General features: G+C 41.4%; 1 protein-coding gene across 7 annotated transcripts in view; it reads left to right on the top strand.

Annotated features, from left to right (window-relative positions):
* SHLD1 (shieldin complex subunit 1) overlaps positions 1-15,087 on the top strand; it is a 101,730-nt gene extending 86,643 nt beyond the window's left edge. For 6 of the 7 annotated variants that reach the window (XM_082670213.1, XM_082670212.1, XM_082670209.1 and 3 more), the window contains one exon: positions 10,529-11,413. In XM_082670213.1, coding sequence (XP_082526339.1) covers positions 10,529-10,971 — 443 coding nt within the window. In that variant the 3' untranslated portion in view covers positions 10,972-11,413. Of the gene's footprint in view, positions 1-10,528; positions 11,414-14,432 lie in introns of those variants that run through there. The other variant, XM_082670211.1, reaches the window with a different exon arrangement.
* Positions 15,088-26,469: the final 11,382 nt, after the last annotated feature.

The raw sequence follows: 26,469 nt of genomic DNA, 5'->3' as shown, positions 1-26,469 counted from the left end.
TGTAATAGTTTGCATCTGCTAACCCCAAACTCCCAGTTTATCCCTCCCCCACCCACCAGTCCCTTTGGCAACAAGTTTATTCTCTATGTCTGTGGGGACCACAGTTCTTGTTCCAACTGGAGCTAAACAGTTCTGGTCCAGAAAGTGAGAGAGTTGAACAAGGTAACTCCCCATGGATTTTCCAGCTGTGAAAGGGTCAGGTTCTCTGTCCCATTAAGTTGGGCTAATCCTCAGTCTCATAGTAAAAAAGGGAATTGTTATGCATTTCTAGGATCCAAGCCTGTGGTCTCTAAATGTCAATTATGAATCAGCTCGGGAGGCTCTTGAACCCCTTGCCTCACCAACCCCTCAGCAACGTGTAAAACCAGCAGCCATCCTCATTATGGCAAATGATAGTTACATGAAAATGATTTTAATTAAGAAAATTATTGAGCAGATTAACCTTTTTTTTGTGTTCTAGTTGCCAATCCCTGCATTAAATGACTCTGGAGACTTGGTCCTATCTTAATTTTCTTGCCTGGAAAATGAGACTCAATAAGCTGGATGTGATCCCTGCCCCTGGATCAGGCTTGGTGTATGACTTTATTATTAAATCAAGTAGAAACATAATATCACTTTTTGGTAGTGATAAGCTGACACCAAGAGAATTGTTTTGCTTTAGAAGGTTTGCCATTAAAACAAAAACAGAACTTGAGGCTTCTCATGAAGTCTTTATTTCATCCTCACATTTTTTTTGTTTAATCCCCTTCAGACTGGAAAAAAACTAGTCATGAGATTAATTGGAGAAAAGTCAGAGAAAGATATTGTTATCTTTATAATTCATTTTCTATGCCGTTAAAAAGAATATAGAAAAGAGACAAAAAACCAGAAAGAAAAATGGTAAAGAATATGAACAGGCAGTTCACAGTAAGGAAACTCAAGTGACCAATAAGTATATGAAGAGCAGCTCAGCCATGCAAGTAATCAGGGAAATGTGAACCCAATAATGAGATACCGCTGGAAATGTCTGACAATATCAGGGTTTGGCAAAGCTGTGGAGAAACAGGAAAATCTAGACAGTGCTGGTGGGACTGTAAATGCTGCAACCACTTTGGAGAGTGATCTGGCAGGATCTAGTGAAATTGAAAACACGTTTCCTTCAACTCAGCAATTCCACTCCTGTATGTATTTCCAGAGAAAGTCTCACAAGTGCTCAAGGGCTCACTAAGGCCTTGTTTGTGATAGTGAAAAATTAGGCACAACCTACATGTCCTTCAGCAAGAGAATGGATGAAAACTAATGCAGCCTGTCCCTACATTCATATATATATATATATATATATATATATATATATATATATATATATATATATATATATATCAATAATGGCTAGAAGTAAAACATCATAAGGTTGGGTGAAAAAAAGCAAAACTTTGTATATTGAAAATAAGATTAAAAAGATCATCACACATAAAGCAACACTCTGTCTTGCTTATGGATACATATATATGTAAGGTATAAAAATGGGCTGGAAGGAATCAATTTCTATGTAGGAATTTCTATTTCTATGTCAACTTTAATTGAATTGTTTAATTCTTCTTTAATAGGAAAAAGACTTGAAGCAAATATGACATATGTTAATTGTCAATCTGGAGTGGTGTGAACTTGGATATTATATAGATCCCTGTAATTTTCAGAACATTTTAATTTCTTTAGATAAAAACATAAAATGCCAAGGTAAAAGTAAGATAGCTTATGAATCAGACAGTAGAGATTGACCTTATTAATTGCCCTGGGCACCTACTATTAGGGCTGTTCACCTATCACACATATTTTTGTATTTTTCCAGCATTCATTTTATTTCTCACCAGTTGCCTTTTAGAGGTCTCTGTCCTCTGCCCATTGCATCTGTTCGTCATTAGGATGAAAGGTGACAGCATGGGTGATTCATCCAGTTTTTACTTTCAGATGTAAGTAAGTACAGACCTAGACTGTGGTTTCAAAAGCACCTGACCAGACCATCCATCCTTTGAGGTGTTAACTGGGATTAAATATCTTGATGTCCACACCTCCTTGGGCTCCCTTGTATGTGGTTTTTGTCCTTTAAAGGAACAGCTGCAAATTCTAAAGTGTATAAACCATCAGGCAAAAGGAGGCTTAAGCTGATTGATTTTTCTTATCATTAATTTTACATTATTAATAAGATAGGAAGTAAGTAACAGGGCTGGTGTTATACCTTAAGGGGAGGGGGACAGTCAGATGAAACCAGAAAGAGGAATCTAAGCAAGCTGCTGATGGGGTAGAGTGAACTGAGGCCCTTCACTTGCAGGGCAGTAATAAAAAGGTTCTTGGACAGCAGGGGGTAGGAGAAATACCAGGTATGAAAAAGAGGAGAAAGGAAAAGAGGATGGTCTTGGAGTACAGTAGAACAAATCCACAGAACGTTTAGCAAAAAAAAAGAAAGTCTGTAGGTACATTATTTATACCACAGACTGGGATTATTTCTGGCATCAAACTCAACCCCCCTGCCCCACCCCAGGTACGTGTGGTGGAACGTCTCACTGTTGACCAAGATATATCTGCCCCCTCCTTCAGCATCAGCTTATGTATGTAATTTATCATGATTCATGTATTCACACAGTGGATTGTGTAACCCAAGGCCCTTTAGAGAGTGAAAAAGGGTGCTATTAATAATTAATTGAGACAATAGGCACAAACTGGGGATTTCCTGGACAAACACCCCAGTCACGCTAGTGAATAGTGGTCACCCTAGTAATACACACATTTACATGTGCATTTGAAAGTAAAACTCATCAAATAAAACAAAGCATCAAAATTTTTAAAATGTATCTACCATGTGCTGGCCCTGGAGATACACCAGGTAACAAGAGAGACAAAAAACCTTGAGTAGGAGAAGATTGACAATAAACAAACAAATCATATATTATTAGGTACTAGTAGGTTTATATGGAAAGTATAAGGCAGACAAGGGAGATAAGGACAGCCAGGGTCTAGGGAGTGAAGGAAATGTAATTTTAAATAGTGTGCTCAAGGAAAGTATGGCAGACTGAATTATTGCTCACCAGTAATCTCTGCCTCTCCCTACAGGAGAATTTTTCTTCCTCATTCTTTTGAAATCAGGTTTGGCCATACAACTTAACATTGGCAATGATATGTGAACAGAAGTGACAGAGCTCTCCTGGTGACTGTCTGCTCCACCGTGCTCTTTTCCCTCTGCTATAGTCACTAAGCAATATTGAGGTAGTGGCTGCCCCAGTGGCCTGGCTTCCAGGGAAAGGGCAAGGATGATACAGATCCACTTGTAGTATGACACAGAGTGCAAGTAGTAAGAAACAATCCTTTGCTGTTTTATGAGGTTTGGGGCTTGCTTGTTAAGTAGTATACCCTAGCCCATCCTGACTAATATAGAAGGCCTCACTGAGAAGGTAACATCTGAGCAGAGAACTGAGGGTTGTACGGAAACCAACTGTGCAGATATGTGGAAAAGGCATGTTCCACAGGGAGGAACAGCAAGTGCAAAGGTTTTGAAGAGGGAACATTCTTGATACGTTCCAGGATCAGGAAAAAAGCCAGGATGCAGAGGTATCAGCATCCTGCAGCCTGTGGGGCTGGAGGTAGGACTTATTCTTGTCCATCCAGTGATCCTGTTCAATCCTCTATTCCTCCACAAAGTATGGAGTGGGGAGGCAGGAATGAGAGGCATAGGAGAGGATATGAAGGAAAGGTAGGTGAGATCTGGAGCAGGAAGATGCAGCCTAGCAGAGTGGTGCCCCACATCCTTGGACCACAAACCCTAATATACTAAAATTGGTAGCTCACCCATGTAGAGACCTTGGGAGGCCTCTGACTGCTGTCATGAAGAAGATGAGTCAGTGCATCCAAAGTGTGCCCTCCTCCCATTCACCTTGTTCTCATGCCCGTGACTTTTTCTTAGAGCCTCCAACAGACAAACCAAGGCAGCAGGGTCACCCTTAGGAGTGTGCCATGCAGTGCCCTGAGAAAGGGGCAGCTTCCCCTCCAAGCAACATAGAAGACCATACAAACCACATGTTCCTTCTTTCCTTGAATCCTGATAATTCACCATATTTTTATTGTCTTAGAGTAGATTTCTTTCAGCTGTGTACAGCCTTGAAGCCACAGATCCCCCCAATTAGCAGTTGCTGGTAAAAGAAAGTCTGGACAAATAGGCAGAGTGGGCGGCTATTGATGCTGCTGCCTGAAGGAGGCAGAGTTAAACGTCAAGCCCATTTAAAGGGAACCTGTTAAGGATGGAAGCTAAAATGTGCCGCAGAGGTCAAACCCCGCTGTGCACTTATCAGCCGCAGGAGTAGGCACAGAAGAGTCGCTGGAAGAAACCCCCATTAAATATCCGAGTTTCTGACGGCCAATGGCATTAATCTCAGAACACAGCCATTAATCTCAAATGCTCCATGCTAATTGACTGTCTCGGATTACTAAACTCAAATAACCTCTATAACTCCTCAAGATATAAAAATAGTTTTAGGTTTATAAGAATCTCAAATATCTATACGTTATCTCTTCTCTCCTTGGTCAAAAAAAAATTTAACAAATGGATGTTCTGGTGAATAGATGACCTGGAAGCAATGCATGCAAGAGCATTGTGGCGTCAAGCCCCATCCTTCTCTCTTCTTGCAAATCCTAAAGAAATCTATTCATGATGGAAAGCATATTGAAATAAAAAGGGAAATTCCACCCAATTTATATAATGCCAAAATCATTAGGACTGGGGCCCTTACTGAGAAAAAAAAAGCCATCTCAAGGTCTGAGAAGGAAGGAAAGCATGGTGCAAATAGGTGCCAGCAAGAAGGGCATTCACTATGCAGGGATCAGTAGCAAAGGTGCCTCGGGGAGCTCAAGGCAAATCAATCTATTACAATTCAGTGGGATTCAGCATTCACTTCCCACTCCTTCCAGAATCCTTTGAGCCAGTGTTGCTCTCTGGGGGTGGAGGGCACTACTGGCATTTGGGGGAAGGATGATTCTTTGATATATGGGACTGTTCTGTGCACTGTAGGATGTTTACATCCTTGATCCCACTCACTAAATGCAAGTAGCACTTTCCAATCACTGACAAAATAACGTCCCCAGTCTGTCCCTAGAGTAGAGTGCCCAGTTGAGAGCCCTACAGGTCTGAGCTCTAACAACAGGTAGAATAAAGTGGGGTTTGAATATAGCTGTGAGGATGCTCCACTGAGCAGGAACTGACCAAGTTATCAGAGATCCATCTTCTGTCCATGCGTAGGTGCATCAGGAAAAGAAGTGATTGGCTTTGTATACTGGTGAAGAAACATTTAATATGTTTGGGTAAATTTAAATATTTTTTTTCATGATATAATGTTTTTTATTTGTACTATAAATGTTAATTAGAAATTCTTTAATGAAACGTTTACCTTTTTTGGAGATGGGTCAAGGGAATGGTGGGTACAAATAGCTAAGAAATAGTATGAGCCAATGTAAAAATAAGGAGTTGTTTGAAAGCCAAAACTGATCCTTGAACTATCTGAGAAATGAAATATCAGGATCCCAATGTCAAGTGTGAGCCTCACTACTAACTAGCTGTGCAACTTTTTAAACCCCTGTATCTCTCTGCCTGTTTCTCATCTGTGAAATCATTGCAGCAGGTTTCTTTACACATAAATAAAAATCAAAGCAAAACAAAACCCTTCAACTGCAACAGCAACAGGATAGAGCTGACGGAAAAGTTCATGTCTTAGAGAACAAATGGATTACTTTATATTAGAATAAAAATATTTTAAAATGATTTGGATGCCTTCCTCCCAGGATGGAGTGAGGAAGACAGCCTAGATGCCTCAGAGCCTCATTCTTGGTTGGATTTACTCCACCAGGACCATGCTTCACACCCAGTGGGAGCACAGTAAATGCTGAGTGAGTGCTGACACCTGCTTTGTGCGGCATGCATGAATGGCAGTGCATTCCCTAGTAACTGAACAGCGTACAATAACTCTTAAGAATTTTTAGATTAAATTTACCCAAACATATTAAATGTTTAAATTTAACTTAAATGTTTTAAATTTAAATAATTTACCCAAACATTTAATATGCCCAAAAGGCCACAACAGCCACATAATTAGAGAGATGGCTTTGTAGTTGGAAGTAAAGCAAATTTTAAAAGGAAATCAAAGTCTGAAATGAACTGGAGGCAGTGTTCAAAAGAACTGATGTAGTAATTAACTCAATGCATATTGTCATTACTCTTCTGGAAAGGGGAAGGAGGGTTTCTTTGAAGATGAGCTGCTGTCTGCTTGACATTTGCATATAAAATAGAGGAGACAGGCCAGTTTTTTAGGTTCTTTCGTGGATACTGAATTTCAAAAATTAAATGAAATATAACAGTGAGACACAGATGAAAAATTTTAAATCTGCATATCAAAGTTATTGACCAGTTACTTAATAAGTACACGCCCTGCTACTTGGAGTGTCACTGCTGAGCTCTCCTTCTCTCTCCCACTCTTCCCATTGACATTTCTCAGCCTCTGGCTTCCTGCCTTACCCCCCAGGACCAGATCATCTGTGGGGAAGAAGGTGGGAAGGAACACCTCATCCTGCCATGGTGGGACCCTTCCCCTTCCCCTTTCCTCTCGCCTCTCTAATGGCAGTACATTCGTTAGGTGAGTACATTTGCCAAGCCCTGGACTAAGACTGTTTGGTTTGTTTTAATGTTCAAGTAGGCCACCCAAAGAAATTTTAACAATTATTCCTCCAGAGGTTTGTTTTAATTTTTTTTTTTTGAAACAATCTCAAACTCAGAAAACTTGCAAGTACAAGTAACATTTTTTTTCATGAATTATTTGAGAGTAAGCCACCAACCTGTTGCCCACCATCCTTGATTTTCCTACAAACAAGGACATTCTCCTACAAAGCTCAACGAAACCATCAAAATCAGGAAATTAACAGTGACACATTACTACCATCTCATCCCCAGACCCCATTCATGGGGCCCAAGAATGTTCTGTAGAGCAAAAGGAGCCAGAGGAAATCATGTGCTGCATTTAGTTGTCCTGTCTCTGTAGTCTCCTTCAGTCTGGAACAACTGCTTAGCCTTTCCTTGGTTTTCATGAACTTGGCACTTCTGAAGAGTACAGGCCATTTATTTCATAGAATGTCTCTTGATTTGGTTTTGTCTGCCGCTTCCCCATATTGGTTCAGGTGATGCACCTTTGGCAGGACTATCCGAGAAGTGATGCTGGGTCTTCCCATTACACCTGGTCAGGTGGCACATGATTTTGATTTGTCCCGTTACTGATGGTGCTCATTTAGATCACTTGTGGATGGTGATATTTGCCACGCTTCTCCACTATATTTAAAGTTATTCTTTCTCCCTTTGTAACTAATAAGTATCTTATGGGGAGGTACTCTGAGGCTGTAAGTATCCCATTCCTCTTCAAACTTTCAATTATTTTATGGATTCATGGTTTTCTGTTTTAATAAATGGGTTATAATCTGTTAACTCTCATTATTTTGATGCTCAAGTTGTTCTAGATTTGGCCAAGGGATCCCTTTTGAGCCAGCCTCAGCTCCCCCTTGCTGTGCCCCCATCATTCTTCGAGCATTAGAAAATGGTGAGATGTCCAGGCTCATCTTGTACTTTCCCATCACCAGCCTGGAATCAGCCATTCTTCAAGGTGGGCTAAGTGCTTTGCATATATTATCTTAGCTAATTCTCACAACATGAGAATCATGAGCTGATAACTGGTAGTGTCTCCATTTTGCACACCAGGTGACTGAGTCTCAGAGATGTTAAGTAACTTAGTGTTGCACAACTTGAATTTGGCAGAGCAGGGATTTGAACTTGGGTCTGCTTGACTTTGGAGACTGTGTTACAGATCACTCTGCTTTAGATGATCCCCAGCTTTCCACTCTGTCTATCCACATCACCTTCCACGTTGTAGAACCTATTGACCTATATGGATAAGAAAGTTGCTATTGGAAAGTGTGCTCAGCATTCCAAGTGAGGTGGCCAGGAAGTCCTCTCCTGCAGTTTCTCTGACACAAGAACTGGAAAGAGGCCAGCCTCTGCCTCCCTCACCCTATGCCCATCCAGGAGGCTGCAGTTCAGCAATGGGCTTGTTGGGAGGAACTTAGGCAGAACTAAGCAGAAGCTCTTGGCATAGCAGCAGCAAAGGAAATTTATTTTCCTTTTTTAAAAATTTTATTTTATTTTTTAGGCTTGAGGGGCCTGGGACATAAACTAGGCTTGCTGAAATCCAGTGTAATGGAAGCCATCCCTGCCACTGAATTGTTTAAAAAGCATGGTCGCTGTTGTCTGTCCCAGGAGCCTGTCTGGCCACTCTGTGAATTCTCTCTCCTTCTGCCTCCAGGCTGGGTCTTAGGCTGCTGAAGGTACAGCCAGCTGGTAGAGGGGGATAATGACAACCAGCCATGGAGTAGTTTAGTTTCTGCTTCTTCTTGCCACATGGCCTTGTTCATTAACCCTCCTGTTTCCACAGTTTCTGATTCTGGTCCCTTCCTAATAAGAGTGCACGTAGCCTTCTCCAAAGAGGCACTCCTCACTAATTCTGCTACATGCTGATCCTTCCCTTACTCTGCATTTGCCTTTGCATCCACACTGTCCCCAGTCAATGTCATCACATCTTTGTGTATTTATGTATATCCTGTGAGTATTTTCCAGTTGTTTGATGTCTAGAAGTATGTCTCCTCTTCCTAGTTAAGGTCTAACTATCTCAGGTGAAGAACATGGTCTTCAGCATCCTCTGTTTACCTTGTAGCAACTTGTAATGAATTACATTTATATCATCACCTTTCTGTAAATGTGTGTTGAGTCAATGAATGCTTGTCCACGTGTGGCCCTGCGTGTGTCTCACAGAACGTGTGTCCACATTTTTTTGGATACTCTAATGCTTTGGATTATACTTCTCCATTCCCTGTATTACCATAGAAGTTCTAGGCAAGAGATCATTTAGTAAAACTCCTGTTTTGTAGATGAGAAAGCCAAAGCTCAGAAAGGTGTCATATCTACCTGGTAGTAAAACTAGAGTCAAAACCCCAAATTCTGCCTCCTTTTCTAAAACTTCACCCACTGCATCATTCAACATTCTTCATCATTAGCAAGTACAAATATTTTTTATTATAACTACTTGTTGAATTAGCAAGGGTGGGGTGTGTGTGGAGTTAAAGTTGGTAATTTAATAAAGCTTATATCAGAGTGAAAAAAGGAAAATATACTTTGATTTAAAGTATGAAATTTTAAAGAATAAACCTGGTAGTTTTATAAGGAATTCTACAACTTGCAAATTAAAAAAATATACATATATATATATATATTTAAAGAACAAAGATATGATATTGTAAAGAATATGTAATGCTTTTTTTTTTTTTTTTTGTGGTACACGGGCCTCTCACTGTTGTGGCCTCTCCCGTTGTGGAGCACAGGCTCCGGACGCGCAAGCCCAGCGGCCAGGGCTCACAGGCCCAGCCGCTCCGCGGCACGTGGGATCTTCCCGGACCGGGGCACGAACCCGCGTCCCCTGCATCGGCAGGCGGACTCTCAACCACTGCGCCACCAGGGAAGCCCTGCAATGCTTTTTTATTAAGACTCACATAATAAGATCTAGTGTCAGAACTAATAACTATGGTGATTTCAGAGTAGTGTGTCTTAGGCTGCTCGGGCTGCCCTAACAAAGTACTGTAACCTGGGTGGCTCACACAACAGAAATGTATTTTCTCACAGTTCCAGAGGCTGAAAGTCTGAGATCAGGGTGCCACCATGGTCATGTTGTGGTTAGGACTGTCTTTCTGGCTTACAGAAGATCACTTTTTCATTGTGTCCTCACATGTTCACATGGCCTTTCCTTGGTTTTTTGCACATCTGGTGGGTAGTAGGAGGCAATAAGGAGAGAGAGGGGTCTCTTCCTCTTCTTATAAGGCCTTCAGTCCTATCTGATTAGGGCCACACCCTTATGACCTCATTTAACCTTAATAACCTCCTAAAAGCCCCATCTCCAATTATAGTCACATTAAGGATTAGGCCTTCAACATATGAATTTTGGAGGGACACAGTTTGTTCTATAGCATAATGATAAGCATAAATGGTATTTTAAAACATCTTCAACAAGCTCTAATATGAAATGAAAATAACTGTGATCTGTTGGCAACAGGATCACAGGTACTGCTGCTAATAAGTTTGTTGCCTACATTCATCATGGACGGAAATTCCTAATTTCAGGTAGAGGTTAATGAAAATAAGATAAGATTTTTCCCCCATACTAGTTCACAGCCACCCTGAATTTCTATATAAGGACTCCCAGGTTAAGAACCCCTGATACATGCAAGTATCTTACTTTGAGCAAACAAGTGGCATAATCCCAGGATAGTGGGAACAGGTTCTGAAATCAGCTGATTCTGTCCATTGCCAATTACCCAGGAATAGTGAGTGTGTTAAATTGAAAAGAAACATCATCTGCTCCTGCCTTGCTTTCTGATATTTTAAAATATGTGTTTGAGTATTGGAATGTGTTTTGTCTTGCAGACGCTAGTAACTTAAATACTGAACAAAATGATTCCTGGACCTCTGAGTACTCCTGGCTTGACCCTTCTGGGAAGGGCCCACCAGAGACAAACGCAGAGGATGCCGGACTTCGGAAATCTCTGGACACATTCTATGAAGTATTTGGCCATCCACAGCCAGCCTCTGGAAATTCACTCTCCACATCTGTCTACCAGTGCCTTTCTCAGAAAATCAATGAACTGAAGGGCAAGGAGAACCAAAAGTACACCCTCCGCAGTTTTCAAATGGCGCAGGTCATCTTCAACCGGGACGGCTGCTCCATCTTACAGAAGCATTCCAGGGATGCCCACTTTTACCCAACCAGAGAAGGAAGTGCGTCTCTGGAGGATGAAAAGCTGACCCCAGGACTTTCAAAAGAAATTATTCATTTCCTCTTGCAGCAGAACTTGAGGAAAGACCCATAACTGTTGCCTGGTGGTGAGAGCAAGCATATGGGGGGTAGCCCTGTGGCTGATACTGTTGGTGCATCACCCAGAACCCCTCAGGTGTCTTGCCAGCTCTGTGTGCCCAACCCCCAGCTAAGTGCTTTGCAGGCAAAGGCTGGCATCTGTGATCTGGTCCTGGAGCCAGTTCAGCCCAAATGGAGAGCCAGCAGTGTCTGGGGGTTTTATTGCCTCCATGGCCACCCCATCCTAAGGCTGGTGACCAACTGGTTTGCGAGTCTGAAAGTCCAGCTTCCTTGTCCCCAGGAAGGACATGCTCTGAGGCATGATTCAAGTTCCAGAGCTCTCCTCCTGATCAGGCCAAGGCTGGGGCTTCGCATGAAATCTCACTCTTGCCTGGCTCCTTCCTTCCCCTGTCCTTCTCTTACTCACTGGTGTCTCCTGGGAGCGTTTCCTTAATAAATCTCTTGCACCTGAACCCTTGACTCAGATTCTACTTCTGGAAGAAGCCGACCTAAGAGAATAGGCTTCCGTTCAATGAGGTTTTTTTCTTGTTTTTAATTTATTTATTTTATTTTTATTTATTTTTGGCTGTGTTGGGTCTTTCGTTGCTGCATGGGGTTTTTTCTCTAATTGCGGCGAGCGGGGGCTACTCTTTGTTGCGGTTCGCAGGCTTCTCATTGCGTTGTATTCTCTTGTTGTGGAGCATGGGCTCTAGGCACGCGGGCCTCAGTAGTTGTGGCACGCAGGCTCAGTAGTTGTGGCTCACGGGGTCTAGAGCGCAGGCTCAGTAGTTGTGGCGCATGGGCTTAGGTGCTCTGCGGCATGTGGGATTTTCCCGGACCAGGGCTCAAACCTGTGTCCCCTGCATTGGCGGGCGGATTCTTAACCACTGCACCACCAGGGAAGCCCTCAGTGAGTTTTTTTGAAGGGAACAAAGCCTTATGCTGAATCAAGTATAAGAATTTTACCAAATTGTAAAACTGTGGCCATGTGATTGGGAACGTATGTCCCCCAATAATACAAAGATTTAAATATGGTTCCAAAACGTGCATCACATCTTAATCATACCTTTGCCTCTCCAAAACCAGAGCTTCCTGTTTTATAACATTAACTGGGTATGGAAGGAACATTTGAGCCATCTAAAATAACAGCTAAGATTCGCACATTTTTTTTAAAAAAGGCTTTTCATCTCCACCAGATTGTAAACATGAAAGGTGAGAAAAAAAAAATGTGTACCACCCACCAAAGTATGTGTAAGATCACTTATGATAAGCTAGGCTGATGGATGCAAGCTTGTCAATTTGTGGTGGAAGAGAAAAAGGAATCCTTTGCCCAAGTGGACTCCTTCCTCTCATTATTTTTGTCTTCTGCCTGCCTGCTGCCAGCACCCTCTGTCACCCTCTGAATGGCTGGCCCCTCACCCCTGTCCTTCCCTTGCTTCGCCAGGGAGCAGCTTTATTTATTTATTTATTTTTAATTTAAAAAAAATTTTATTGGAGTATAGTTGATTTACAATGTTGTGTTAGTTTCAGGTGTACAACAAAGTGAATCAGTTATACATATACATATACTCCCTCTTTTTTAGATTCTTTTCCCATACAGGCCATTACAGAGTATTGAGTAGAGTTCCCTGTGCTGTATAGTAGTTCCTTTTTAGTTATCTATTTTATATATAGTAGTGTGTATATGTCAATCCCAATTTTCTAATTTATTCCTCCCCACCCTTACCCCCTGGTAACCATAAGTTTGTTTTCTACATCTGTAACTCTATTTCTGTTTTGTAGATAAGTTCATTTGTACCCTTTTTTTATATTTTTAATTTATTTTTAATTTTTTTATGTTTGGCTGCGTTGGGTCTTCATTGCTGCACTTGGGCTTTCTCTAGTTGAGGCGAGCTGGGGCTACTCTTCGTTGCGGTGCACAGGCTTCTCATTGGGGTGGCTTCTCTTGTTGTGGAGCATGGGCTCTAGGTGCACGGGCTTCAGTAGTTGTGGCACACGGACTTAGGTGCTCTGCGGCATGTGGGATCTTCCCGGACCAGGGATCAAACCTGTGTCCCCTGCATTGGCAGGCAGATTCTTAACCACCGTGCCACCAGGGAAGTCCCCTTACCCTTTTTTTAGATTCCACACATAAGTGATATCATATGATATTTGTCCTTCTCTGTCTAACTTCACTCAGTATGACAATCTCTAGGTCCATCCACGTTGCTGCAAATGGCATTATTTCATTCTTTTTTATGGAGTGCAGCTTTAAATAGCCTGAGCAGGCCTGTGCTGGCAGGTTCTCTGCTTCTCAGCTGTGTCCTGAATGTTCGTTTGAGATTTGTTTGGTAGAAGGACATCTCCTTGCACTGAGCTCCCTGAAATTGTAATCAGAAGCCTCGCACTAATCGCTGCGCTAATCCCTCTCTCGAAGGTCCTTCGAACAAATTGTACTGACAGAAAGGGCTCTATCACTTGACTGGGGAACAGTGAGAGAAGCTGGAAATACTGAAAAATTAGATTTTGAGAAACTCTGGATGAAATTTAATTGGCATAAGGCTCTGTAAGGTTTCCAGAAAGCAGATTATGCAAATAGATCAGCCTACATGTGTATGTTAAGAATGAGGGCACCCTCTCAGGCCAGGTCTCTTAGGGACTCTTGACTGGAGAGAGAAGCCCTTTTAAAAGTCAGGAATTACATAGTAAGGCTTCCAGCTTTGGATGATTAGAGGTAGGAAGAATATCCACCTCGAAGGGCAGGCACCACTGGAAGGAGACCTAACAGAAAGGAAAGAGGAAATGAACATGTCCTTGAGAAAACAAGACTCCAGATCTTCCTCTGACAAGCAATCATCTGCATTTTCTCCAATTCAATTGCCCCCCCCCCAATAATTTTGAAACCAGGGAGACTTATAATTGAAAATCTACAGGTTGAATTTTGAAGTTGCTAGTTTTATTGTTTATTGATGTGTAGCAAATCCATAGATGCCCTTGAATGCTGTAGTCTTTAGCATTATTCTGTCACCAAAATATTGGACTTTAGTTTCCATGGCTACCAACAGAAGGAAACTAGATTATTTTCTTCTGTTTTTGAAGGACAAAAGATACAAGCTATTTGAATTTCCATGCTGGGAAGCAGCAGCTTCTGTTTGGCAGTGAGATTTTAATATCAGCGAATTTGTAAACTTTATTAATATCAATGCTGTGGCTGTTCAGAAAAAAGGTAAACTCTGAAAGCAGAGTATTTAGAAGTCTAAAAACCAGAATCACCTTAAGGTAAAAAAAGACTGTGGTGTGTGTTTACTTGTTTCTGAGTAAGTGCTTGTGACAGGTCAGTACAAAATATTTGATTCCCTGCAATCTCACTCCTTAATTTGATCTTCATGCAGTTAGGATGGCATTTTCCATTTATCACTGTTTACCTTTAATGAAGACTAAGAGATAAGGATATTAAGGCTCTGGCCTCTGGCATCATTGTCTAATTCTGCCCTACAGATCACTTCACTGACATCATCCTCTGAACGTTCTATCTAAGATATCATCTGTGACCCATTTCAGAGATGTATGGGAGGATGGATTTGCTTGCAGGAACGTCAGAATTCTAAGGAAGAGAACTGCTACCAGTGTTTTAAGTCTGTGTAACTGTTATTCACTTCATTAATCTGTTTCTTTGCATGACCTATATATGTAATAGATTTTATTACCGGTAATTAGCACAAAACAATACAGTGATACTTTTAAAACTTTTAAAAACTTACTTTTTAAACTTTTTATTGGTTACAATCACACAGAAAAGTGTTTATAAGTGAACATCTTGAAGATTTTTGCAAACTGAACCCACCTGTTAACCAGCGTCCCGCTCAGGCAGCAGACACTATCAGCTAGCCCAGGCTGAGTGGAGATTTTCAAAGAACTGATCAGAATGGTTTGCTCAGATCAACGTTTCTCAAACCACTGGTTGTACACAAAAGAACTTTAGGTGCTAGATGGACAATGTTTATTTTCATTGTTATCTATTCATTTATAACTATAAAATATTATAACTACTATGTCTGATCTATGCTTTTACAGATATTACATAGGATGCACCTAATGTAAGTATGTAAAATTTTAAAATGAATTGAAGTAGTGAAAAATTAACTTAATAATAGTGTAGGTAACATTTAGATATATCAATAATTATGAAAGGTGGTATACTGGAAAATGATTAAAATTTGGAATACAATGGGGTAATCTATGGTAACTTCTGTGTTCTAATCTCTATTCTACCATCTCTCTCCTGGAATACTACAAGGAAGTTCCATCAGGTCAAGACACATCCACCTTTTCCATTCTCTTTACCCTGCAGCCATAGTGCAAATCATTTTATTTTATTTTTTAGCCATACCACGTGGCTTGTGGGATCTTATTTCCCTGACCAGGGATGGAATCTGGGCACCCCCACCCCAGCAGTGGAAGGGTGGAGTCCTAACCACTAGACCACCAGGGAATTCCCAGTGCAAATCCTTTTAAAAAGCAAAATATGCATCAATAGCTAGCAAATTAAAGAGAAGGAGCTAGCCTTGTCAAATGTGAAAATGTTTCTAACTCTACAGTGATTAAAGCAACTAGAAAAGAAAGATAGATGAAGAATAATAGTTCAGCCCATAAATAGATATAAATGTAGATGGAAACTGAATATATGATGAAGGTAGCATTTCAAATCCATGAGGAAAAGTGGATTTTTTAGCAAATGGTCTTAGCACATTTGGCTCCCCACCCTGGGGGAGGAAAGGAAAAAAGGTTAGATTCTTCACCTCACTCCTGATATCAAAATGAATTCCAGATGGATTAAAGATTTCAAAATTTAAAAATAAAATCATAAAAATGTTAGAATAAAAAATGAGTGTATACATATACATATATGGAAAGAGCTATCTAGATATCTTGGAATAGAGAAGATCTTTCTAAGAATGGCACAAAACCTGAAAATCCTAAAGGAAAAATGTGATAAATTTGACTTTTTAGAAATATTAAAATTCTGCAGGCAAAAAATATTTAAGGTCATAAACAAGATCAAAATGAGGAAAAATACTGGGAACACATGTAATAAAGAGACTTTTTTAATAAACAGAATTCTTACAAATTATTAGAAATAAACCAAATGAAAAACCTGACAAAGGATATGAACTGATAGTTAAGAAAAAAGTATATATAAATGGCTAATAAGCATAACAACCGTACTCAAACACGAAGAACTGCAATTTATGAGGTTAAATTTTAATTTATTTAAATAAGATACCCTTAGTTGTTTTGGGTTTGTCTGTTTTTGTTTCTTGATTTTTGTATTTTGGAGGTGGTAAAAAATTGGAAGGACTCTAGTTCTGGCAAGAGTACAGAGAGACAAGTGCTCTGATTGACTATCAAGGGGAAAGTAAAGTGGCAAAGCTTTTCTCAGGGCAATTTGGCAACTTCTATCAAAATGATGAAAGTCTACTTTCTTTGACCCAACAGCAGGGAACCAGACCTGGAAGGTCTCCTGCTGTCATGGAGTTTACCCTCTAGTGGGTGACGGAACAGGCAAGGTAACTTCAAATAGTGAGAGGTGCTTCGGGGCAATAAAAGGGATGTAGTAGTGCCTGGGGTGGGTGCTTAGACTGGGTGGTCTGAGAAGGACTCTGAAGAAGTGCCATTTGAACTAAGAGCTGCAAGGTTCCCCAGAGCCAGCCACATAGAGGCTGGAGCATCCAGGCAGAGGGAATGGCATGTGCGAAATCAGTGTGAAACAGCCTGGTATGAGCTCTGAGTGCCCAGATGGAAGAAGGTCCCTGGGGCTAGAGCACAGTCTGCAGAGGGCAGAGTGGTAGATGAGTTTCGTAAGCAGGGGGAGGCCTTTTAAGCCCAGATGAGGGATTAGAATTTTATTCTAAAGACAGTGGGACTTGAAGATTTTAAGCAAAATTAAGATAAGTTGCCATATTCATGGAAGTTTTTAAAATTAATTTATTTATTTGGCTGCATTGGGTCTTGGTTGCAGCATGTGGCATCCTTCCGTTGTGGCGCACGGGCTCTTCGTTGCGGTGCACAAGCTTCTCTAGTTGCAGCTCACGGGCTTCTCTCTAGTTGTGGCATGCAGGCACCAGAGCACACGGTCTCAGTAGTTGTGGCACGTGGGCTTAGTTGTCCCTCGGCATGTGGGATCTTAGTTCCCTAACCAGGGATCGAACCTGCATCCCCTGCACTGGAAGGCAGATTCTTAACCACTGGACCACCAGGGAAGTCCCCATGGGAATTTAGTCTGTGTTAAGGGCAACATTTCAAAACGCTGGTAAATGTTGAATCACCTAAATATTCTATAAATGGTGAGATCTCCACCTCACAATATACACAAAAATAAAGTCCAGATGATTAAAGATCTAAGTGCAAAAAAAAAAAAAAAACCTCTATAGAATTGCAGATGACAATAAAGATAAGTTTTTTAATAATCTTTGCATGAGAAAGCACTTCCTAAAACAGATAGCAATGCAAAACAATGAAAGACTGACAGTTATGACTACATAAAAGTAAAAAACTTTGAAAGATATCATAAATATGTGATAATGGTATTATGGTTTTGTAAAAAAAATAGAGATGTATACTGGAGGATTTAGGGTAAATGTCTTAATGTCTATAATTTTCTATTAAATAAAAAAAATTATAATACTTAAAATACTTTATCAGAAACAAGATAATGAAACAAATATGACAAAATGTTATCAGTTACCACATCTAGGTAATGAGTATACGGAGATTCACTAGTCTTTCTACTTTTCTATGTATGAAATCTTAATAATAGAAAAAAAAAGTTTATTTAAAAAAGAAGGAAAGAAAGGTTGAAAGACAAGAGACAGACTTGAGAAAAAATTTGCTCAGATATTAACAAACAAGAGTTTAATGTTGTAATATATGAAGAGTTTCTGTAAATAAATGCTAAAATGGCAAATGAATAGAAAGATGAACTAAGAGTATGAACAGGTACTTCACAGAAGAAATGCAAATTGTTAGTAAATATTGTGGGCAAAAAGCATTGCCTGGCATTTCAGTGAACAATGACTGTTGCAGCCATCACGCCCTCAGCCAAGGCAGCTGCCCTGATGGTGCACCCTGAGGGGAACTCAGTACAGAGAAAAACTAGATGCTGGCCCTTCATAGTTAAGGTGCATATCAAAGGAATAATTTCAATGAGCCCAGACTCTTGCATCTTCCCATACTAAAGCACTAAAATCATTAACTTGAAATGTCTGGTTTTGGGGATTAGCAGTAATCTTTTGATGTTCAACTACATGTTTTGTTTTGTGTTTTTCAGCAAAAACTCCTATATATCCTGGCTCCTCCCTTAGCTCTTTGGAACAGTTCCCCAGAGCTATCTGGGAGGCTGCCTTCCCAGGCTATAGTCCTCAGTAAGTTCCCTGAATAAAACATTAACTCGCAACTGTTAGGTTGTGCATTTTTTTCTCAGGGGACAGTATGAATAGCCGCTTGATGTAAGTTATCACAGAAGTGCAGTTTTTAGGGACTTCCCTGGTGGCACAGTGGTTAAGAATCCACCTGCCAATGCAGGGGACACAGGTTCCATCCCTGGTCTGGGAATATCCCACATTCCACAGAGCAACTAAGACTGTGAGCCACAACTACTGAGCCTGAGCTCTAGAGCCTGTGCACCAGAACTACTGAAGCCCATGCAGGGCAACTACTGAAGCCCGCGCGCCTAGAGCTCACGCTCCACAACAAGAGAAGCCACTGCAATGAGAAGCCCACACCTGCAACAAAGAGTAGTCCCTGCTCGCTGCAACTAGAGAAAGCCTGTGCACAGCAATGAAGACGCAATGCAGCCAAGAAAAAAGAAATGCAGTTTTTGGGCTTCCCTGGTGGCGCAGTGGTTGAGAGTCTGCTTGCCGATGCAGGGGACACGGGTTCGTGCCCCGGTCTGGGAAGATCCCACATGCCATGGAGCGGCTAGGCCCGTGAGCCATGGCCGCTGAGCCTGTGCGTCTGGAGCCTGTGCTCCGCAATGGGAGAGGCCACAGCAGTGAGCAAAAAAAAAAAAAAAAAAAAGAAATGCAGTTTTTACAAAGTGTTGCCATTTTAGAATATATATGATTGGTAAGAAATTGAAAAGATCAATCCCGTGAAGTGTTAACAAAGGTGTGGGGACATGGCAATCCAAAATGAAAGCATGTATTACCTTTGCAATGAAATAGATAACTGAAAAATTAAAAATATAGACCCAACCTTGCCACTTGCCTTCCATGCTTCTCGCTGCCCTTGGTCTAGCAGTTGGTCCTGCCCATCCCAGGGCTTCACCCTTACTCTCTTTGCTGCAGCCACAGTGGCTTCTCAGTTGCTCAACATGCCATCTCCTTAACCAACAGGTTTTGGGTAGGACTGTGGATGCCTTAATAAGTGTCAACCATCATTTCAAACACCCCTGTTACTGGCCCAATTTTACAGATGGGGAAACAGAGGCACAGAGAACTAATAGGTAGTGGAGGTGGTGTCAGAGCCCATACCTAACCCCAAGCTATCCTCTGCTCCCTGCTCCAGAATGCTGACCTTCCTCCCACCCCAGGGTCACCCACAGTGTGCCTTCCTCAGAGAAGCCTTCTGGGACAGCTCCCTCCCACCTTCCCTTATGGGAGGGGCTACCTTCCATAGGTGATGGATACAGCACAGAGCATCACCTTCATAACTTGATTACACCAAACAAATGTAACGATGTGGTACATGGTTTAAGTCTCTTCCCACCTCTCCATCTCCCACCCCCACCAAAGGAACATGAGCTGTATCTTGTTCACCCATGCCTAGCACGTCCAGGCTGGCAAACAGCGATACTTATTTATATTTATAAAATAAAATGTAGGAAATGTCTGTATTGTTTAGAGATGTGTACTGAAGGATTCAGCGGTAAAACATTTTGATGGTTGTAATTTACTTTAAAATACTTCAGTGGAAGCAAGATGAAGCAGATACGATCAATTTCATTCACATGTTGGTTTGTGTACATCCAAGTAAATGACAAGCCAGTTTGCTTTTGTCTGCATTTTTACTCAAAACATTTTTTTATTCCTTTCCTCTCTCTATTCCCATTCTCCCAGGTTACTTTGCAGTGGCTGACTCTCTCAGACTCTACTTTCTTTTCCAGGGGAAAACCACTTTCCCTATCTGTCAGAGAGCACAATCTCTATGAGCAAGTTTACATTCAGAGAAAGCCCATGTTTTTTGTTTTTTGTTTTTAATTTTTACTTTATACTGGAATATAGTTGACTTACCATCCACAATATATTTTTTAAAATGTATACAACTTAATAGAAAATTAAACAAACAACCCAATTAAAAAATGGAGAGAGGATCTGAATAGACATTTTTCCAAAGAAGACATACAAATGGCCAACAGGTACAGGAAAAGGTGCTCAACATCACTAATCATCAGGGAAATGCAAATCAAAACTACAATAAAATATCACCTCACACCTGTAAGAATGGCTATTATCAAAAAGACAAGAAATAACAAGTGTTGGCAAGGACGTGGAAAAAAGGGAACACTTATGTACTGCCAGAGGGAATGCAAATTAGTGCAGCCACCATGGAAAACAGTGAGGAGGTTCCTCAAAAAATTAAAACTAGAACTACTATATAACCCAGCAGTTCTACGTCTTGGTATCCAACCAAAGGAAACAAAATCCCTATCTTGAAAATATATCTATAACCCAGTGTTCAATGCAGCACCACCCACAAAGCCAAGACATGGAAACAACAAGAGTTCATCAAGAGATGAATGGGTTTTTTAAAATGTGGCATATATACAGTCAAATATTAGTCATAAAAAGAAGGAAATCCTGCCATTTGTGACAACATGGATGGATCTTGAGGGCATCACACTAAGTGAAGTCAGGCAGAGAAAGACAAATACCAATACTGTATGATCTCACTTATATGTGAAATCCAAAAAAAAAAAAAAACCCAGAAGTGAGACCAGAGCCTTAGATAGAGAACATATTGATGATTGCCAGAGGCAGTGGGTGAAATGGGTGAAGGTAGTCAAAAGCTACAAATTTCCAATTACAAAATAAGTCATGGGGATGTAACATACAACATGGTGAGCAGAGTTAATACTACTGTATTACATACTTGAAAGTTGCTGAGAGATCCTTTTTTTTTTTTTTTAACCAGTCATCTTTTATTGTTAATTTTCCATTAGGACATGAGAGGATTCAGGGCTGCCAGGCAAAGGTCATGGTCAGGAATGTAGAGTGTGCCCTCTTCAGTGGTAGTCATTTGGCTACTCATGTTTATGGAAGATTTCTTTTCTTTTTACCTTATTCCTTCATCTGCAGCATATTCCTCTGTCATCTCATTTTGTCTAATTTACTGTGTTTGTGGTCTCCCTTCTGCAGGCTGCAGGGTCATAGTTCCTCTTGCTTCTGGTCTCTGCCCCCAGTGGGTGAGATTGGTCCAAGGGCTTATGTAGGCTTCCTGGTGGGAGGGATTGGTGCCTGTGCTCTGGTGGGTGGAGCTGGGTCTTGTCCCTCTGGTGTGCAGGGCCGTGTCAAGGGGTGTGTTTTGAGGTGTCCATGAGCTTAGTACAACTTTAGGCTGATGGGTGATGGGTGGGGCTGTGTTCTTGTCTTGCTGGTTGTTTGGCATGAGGCGTCCTGCGCTGGAGCTTGCAGGCTGTTGGGTGGAGCTGGGTCTTGGTGCCGAGATGGGGACCTCCGGGAGAGCTCACGCCAATTAATATTCCCTGGGGCCAGGAATTCTCTGGTGGTCCAGCGGCCAGGACTGGCGCTCCCACCACAGGGGCTCAGATTTGACCCCCAGCTGGGGAACCAAGACCCAAAATCTGGGATTGTAGTTCCATGAGCAGAGATCGAACTCAGGCCCTAGCCAGTGAAAGTGTGGAGTCCTAACCGTGGGACTGCCAGGGAACTCACATGTTTAATTTCCTTGTAAGAATGGCAGTAGTTGAAAAGCACGTAAGCTGCCAGCACCATAGAAAGCCCAGCAACACTCCCCTTCTTCACGTTAAAATACTGTGGTAATACTGGTAATAACCTCTTTGAAATGCTCCAGCAATGTATTTAGGGATGAAATCCTGCATTAGTATCCAGTGTGGCAGCTCCCCTAATTTGACATCCAGGAACTTCTCCTTCAGTGGTACGACTGATGCCATCTTGGAGTCCTGGCTGTCTGCTCCAATATGAACTCTTCCGTGTTGAGCAAGGTTTGAGGCATAACTAAAGGCCTTCCCACATTCTTCATCTTCATAGAGTTTCTCACCACTATGAATTCTCTGATGCAGAAAGAGATGAACATTTTCCAGATATAAAAGTTTTTCTATCGCTGATTATTTTATAACTTGAATACAAATCTGTACTCCAGCTTCTTGTTTCTTCCCTCACAACCATCCAGGGTTCTTTCCCTGGCTCCAATAAAACAATTGTGTCTGGCTTATAAATGGGATGGCCCACTGAGACCAAGTTACTATAGTTCTCCATCATCACATCCCAGTACAACTTCTTCTGAACAGGGTCGAGAAATTCCCACTCATGCTGACAGAACTCTATGGCCACATCCCTGAATGTTATTGGTCCATGGGCCATGATTTTAGACCTTCCAGAGCTGATCAGTTCTCATGGTTCATTTACCAGAAAAACACAGTGTTCAGAAAACCCAAACTGTCCCTTGTGGGCTTGGGCTACCTCTGCACAGTCGTTTCTGTGGCGACCTATGCCAGTTTCTTGCTTGGGTGGAGAAAGTCCATGTTAAGGAGACCCAAATGACAGCCCCTTTGGGATAAATGATTCTCTCAGGAAATAGGCTTGTGGACCAGACTCAAGCCTGCTTACCTGCTTGCAACCCACTGGCCTTATTCTCTCATTGCTTTTTTCTTAAATACCTGAAAGCTGTGCATTGGAGAAAGTGGTTTTAACAGCAGCTGAAGCAAGAATTCTACAAATCCACCCAAGTGAATCCTTTCCAACTGCTGTCTCTCTGGGTAGTGCATTCACAGAAGACACAAGACTCAGGACCCCTCTGTCACTGTTATTTTTTCCTCGGCCTCCTTCAGCATTTGCAGCTTAATGTCAGATGCCTTAAGCACACTTTATTATTTTATGAGAATATAGTTCATGTGTATTCGAGCTGTGAAAGCGTTCTGGTTACCTTTGCCAGATACCCCTGGGATCCTGATTAATGCTTGCCCCACTGACTCTCTAGAAGGTGTGTGGCCCATTTGGGTATAAGGTGTGGAATTCTCAGATGCTCTGGTTCAAGAACTCCTGGCAGCAAGGATGCAGTGCCTAACCCTCCTGTGATTTTTCACATTCTCTCCCCACTGTCTTGTATCCTCAGCCTTCTCCCATTTCCTCTCACTTTTCCATCATGTATTTCCAGGTTTCCTTTATCTTAAAAAAAAGAATTACACACACACACACACACACACACACACACCCATACACACACACACACACACACACACACACACCCATACACACACAGCAAAAAAAGAACCCTTCATTTAATGATGCTAGCTCTGTCCAGCTCCTCTTCTTCCCTTTGCTTCCATCTTCTGGACCAAGGAAATAGCTAAGACACAGGTTGCTGGAATTTGGAAACAGAGAAGACCCTGAGATGGCTCTGCTGCTGTTCACCCCCAAGCATGTCACTTAACCTCTCTGGGCCTGAATTTACTTATCTGCAAATTGTGGATAATAGGTGATTGTTATGTCTCAAAGTCTTTATGAGGCTCTCATAAGTTAATGAATATTCAATATATGTTAATATAAAACATGCCTGAAAGCCCTTTGTAAATTATAGAGCACAGTGAAATTGTGAATTTGTAAGAATGGCAGTAATGTTCTGTGCTCACTAGTTCATCATCCCTTTCTAATCTGGCCTCTACCCTACTGCTGCTCAGTTGAAGCCCCTTTCAGCCATGACTGTGACTAGCACCCTCCCCCCTTGAAAGTAAGGCCATTTTTAATCACCCCCTCAAATCCCAGCGGAGGCTTTAATGTCCCATAGTAAGGAGTGGTTAGATAGATTATGGCATATCCACATTATGGACCACTATGCAGCTGTAAAAGAATGAGGAAGTTCTTTTTATTCTGATGTAGAAAGATCTCCAAACTCTATTATTAACTGGAAAACAAAAGCAAGGAGAAAAAGAGTCTATGCAGTAAATTACCATTTGTGTGGGGGAAATGGAGGCAAAAGAGAAATGTTTGTGGATGCGTAAAATATCTTTGGAGACATGCAGAAGAAACATAACTCTTGCTGCCTCTGTGAAGAAGAGCTGGGGAGCTGGGGAATCTATATCCAAAAGTACATCTATTAGCTTTGTAACAAACAGAAGACTGGTCCCCAAAGATGTCCATGACCTAATCCCTGAAACCTGGGAATATGTTACCTTATGTGGCAAAAAGGACTTTGCAGATATGATTGGTATGATTCAGTTAAGGATCTTGAAATGAAAAGGTCATCCTGGATTGTCCAGGTAGACCTGATATCATCACAAGTGCCCTTATATAGGGGAGGCAGGAGTTTGAGAGTCAGAGAAGGAGATGTGATGATGGAAGAAGAGGTCAAAGTGATGCCATTGCTGGAAGGGGACCACAGATAGCATTCTTTGGAAAGGCAAAGAATGGATTCTCCCCAGAGCCTCTGGAAGGAATGCAGCCCCAAGATAATATATTTGTGTTGTTTTAAGCCACTAAGGTTGTGGTAATTTATTACAGCAGCAGTCAGCAGCTAATACAGTGGCTTAAACAAACACATTTGCTCAAAATCCTGAGGCAGCTACCAGTTCCAGGAGAAGATGATATAGACTCATTTTTCCTGGCTCCTCCCCTCTAAAAACAGCCAAATGCCATGGAAAGAATTCGACAGACAATCCTACTCTGAAGGACTCTTAAAGATGGAAAGAAGAAAAAGGACTGGCTGGGGACCTCATGTCTTGAAGAACAACACCACGGTGAATTCTCTGAGTGTTCTTTTATCTTCCATAGATCCTGAGTACCAGCCAACCTGCAACCTGAAACCAACAACAGACAACAGATTTTAAAAAAAACAAAAACAATGGACAAAAAGAGAGAGAGAGAGCGAAAGAAAGAGCAAGAGAAAGCAAGCAAGAAAGAGACGGAAGGAAGGAAGGAAGGAAAGAAGGAGAGGAGGAAGGAAGAAAAGTCTGTTCTCTCTGGCTAAATGACCAGGAAAAGAGAATGATACCAAAGCCTTAGTGGGGAGACTCATACCCTGTGGTAGCAGCGGGACCAACCCGCTCACAGCAGCAGCAAGAAGCAGAAATGAATTTCCAACCCATCCCTCACCCCACAGTCACAGTCAGCAGCAGACTGATCTGCCCATAGTGGTGGTAACAGCAAAATGCAGGTTGGCCAACCCATCCCATGCCCTACCCTCCCACCCCAAACAACAGTCGACCCAATCTGCCCACATCGGTGGAAACAGAGAAACCCAGGAACCAAGCTCATCCACTGCCCCACACCAGATGACAACAGGCAAGTCCCTCCAAATTCACTAGTAGTGCCAGCAGGCTCAGTGTCTCCAGCCTTCTATGCAGTGACAGAAGGTAACCCAGGGCATCTCCCTTCATCTGCCTAATGACACCAAGCAGCCCAGGGAAGCACCTTTAACCCATGTAGGCATCATATGTAGGGATCCAGTTGGAGCTTAAGCAGAGCCAGAAGAACAAAGTGGATCAGAACAACATTGCAAGAGCTCAGAAAACTAAACTGTCATTGAAATGATAGCCTACAAAAGTAAGCCTTAAAAAAAAACTGAACAGAGTGGCTGCCCAGTAAAATAGAGGATTTATATAAGATCAAGAGTCTCCTAACATTATATGCAAAATGTCCAAATACTATTAAAAAAATCACTTGTCATACCAAGAAGCAGGAAAATCACAACTTGAATGAGAAAAGATAATCAACTGACACCACTAGTGAGATGAATCAGTTGTTGGAATTATCTGGCAAAGATTTTAAAGCAGCCACTCTAAAATGGTTTCAGCCAGCAATTATGAAATCCCCAGAAACATGAAAAAATAGAAAACCTCAGCAAAGAAATAGAAGTTACAAAAAAGAACCAAGTGAAAATTATAGAACTGAAAAGTACAACCACTAAAATAAAAAACTCACAGGATAGGCTTAATGGTAGATTGAAGATTACAAAAGATGGAATCACTGGACTTGAGGACTATTCAATCAAATTCACTCAATCTGAAAAACAGCTAAGAGAGATTAGGGAAAAAGAGGGACCTGTGGGACAGTAACAAAAGCTCTAACATATATATCATCAGAATCCCAGCAGGAGACAAGAGAGACTGTGGGACTAAACAAACATTCAAAGAAATAATGGCTGAAGTAATGGTGAAAGACAGAAACCTACAGATTCAAGAGCTAAATGAACCTGAAATAGGATAAATCTAAAAAACTCCTCGTCAAAACATATCATAATTAAACTTCTGAAAACTAAAGAAAAAAATCTTCAGAGCAAC

This window comes from Grampus griseus (assembly GCF_964374135.1).
Source record: "Grampus griseus genome assembly, chromosome: 14".
NCBI lineage: Eukaryota > Metazoa > Chordata > Mammalia > Artiodactyla > Delphinidae > Grampus > Grampus griseus.
The sequence above is the reverse complement of the archived record's forward strand: the minus strand, read 5'-3'. Positions and strand labels throughout refer to the sequence as shown.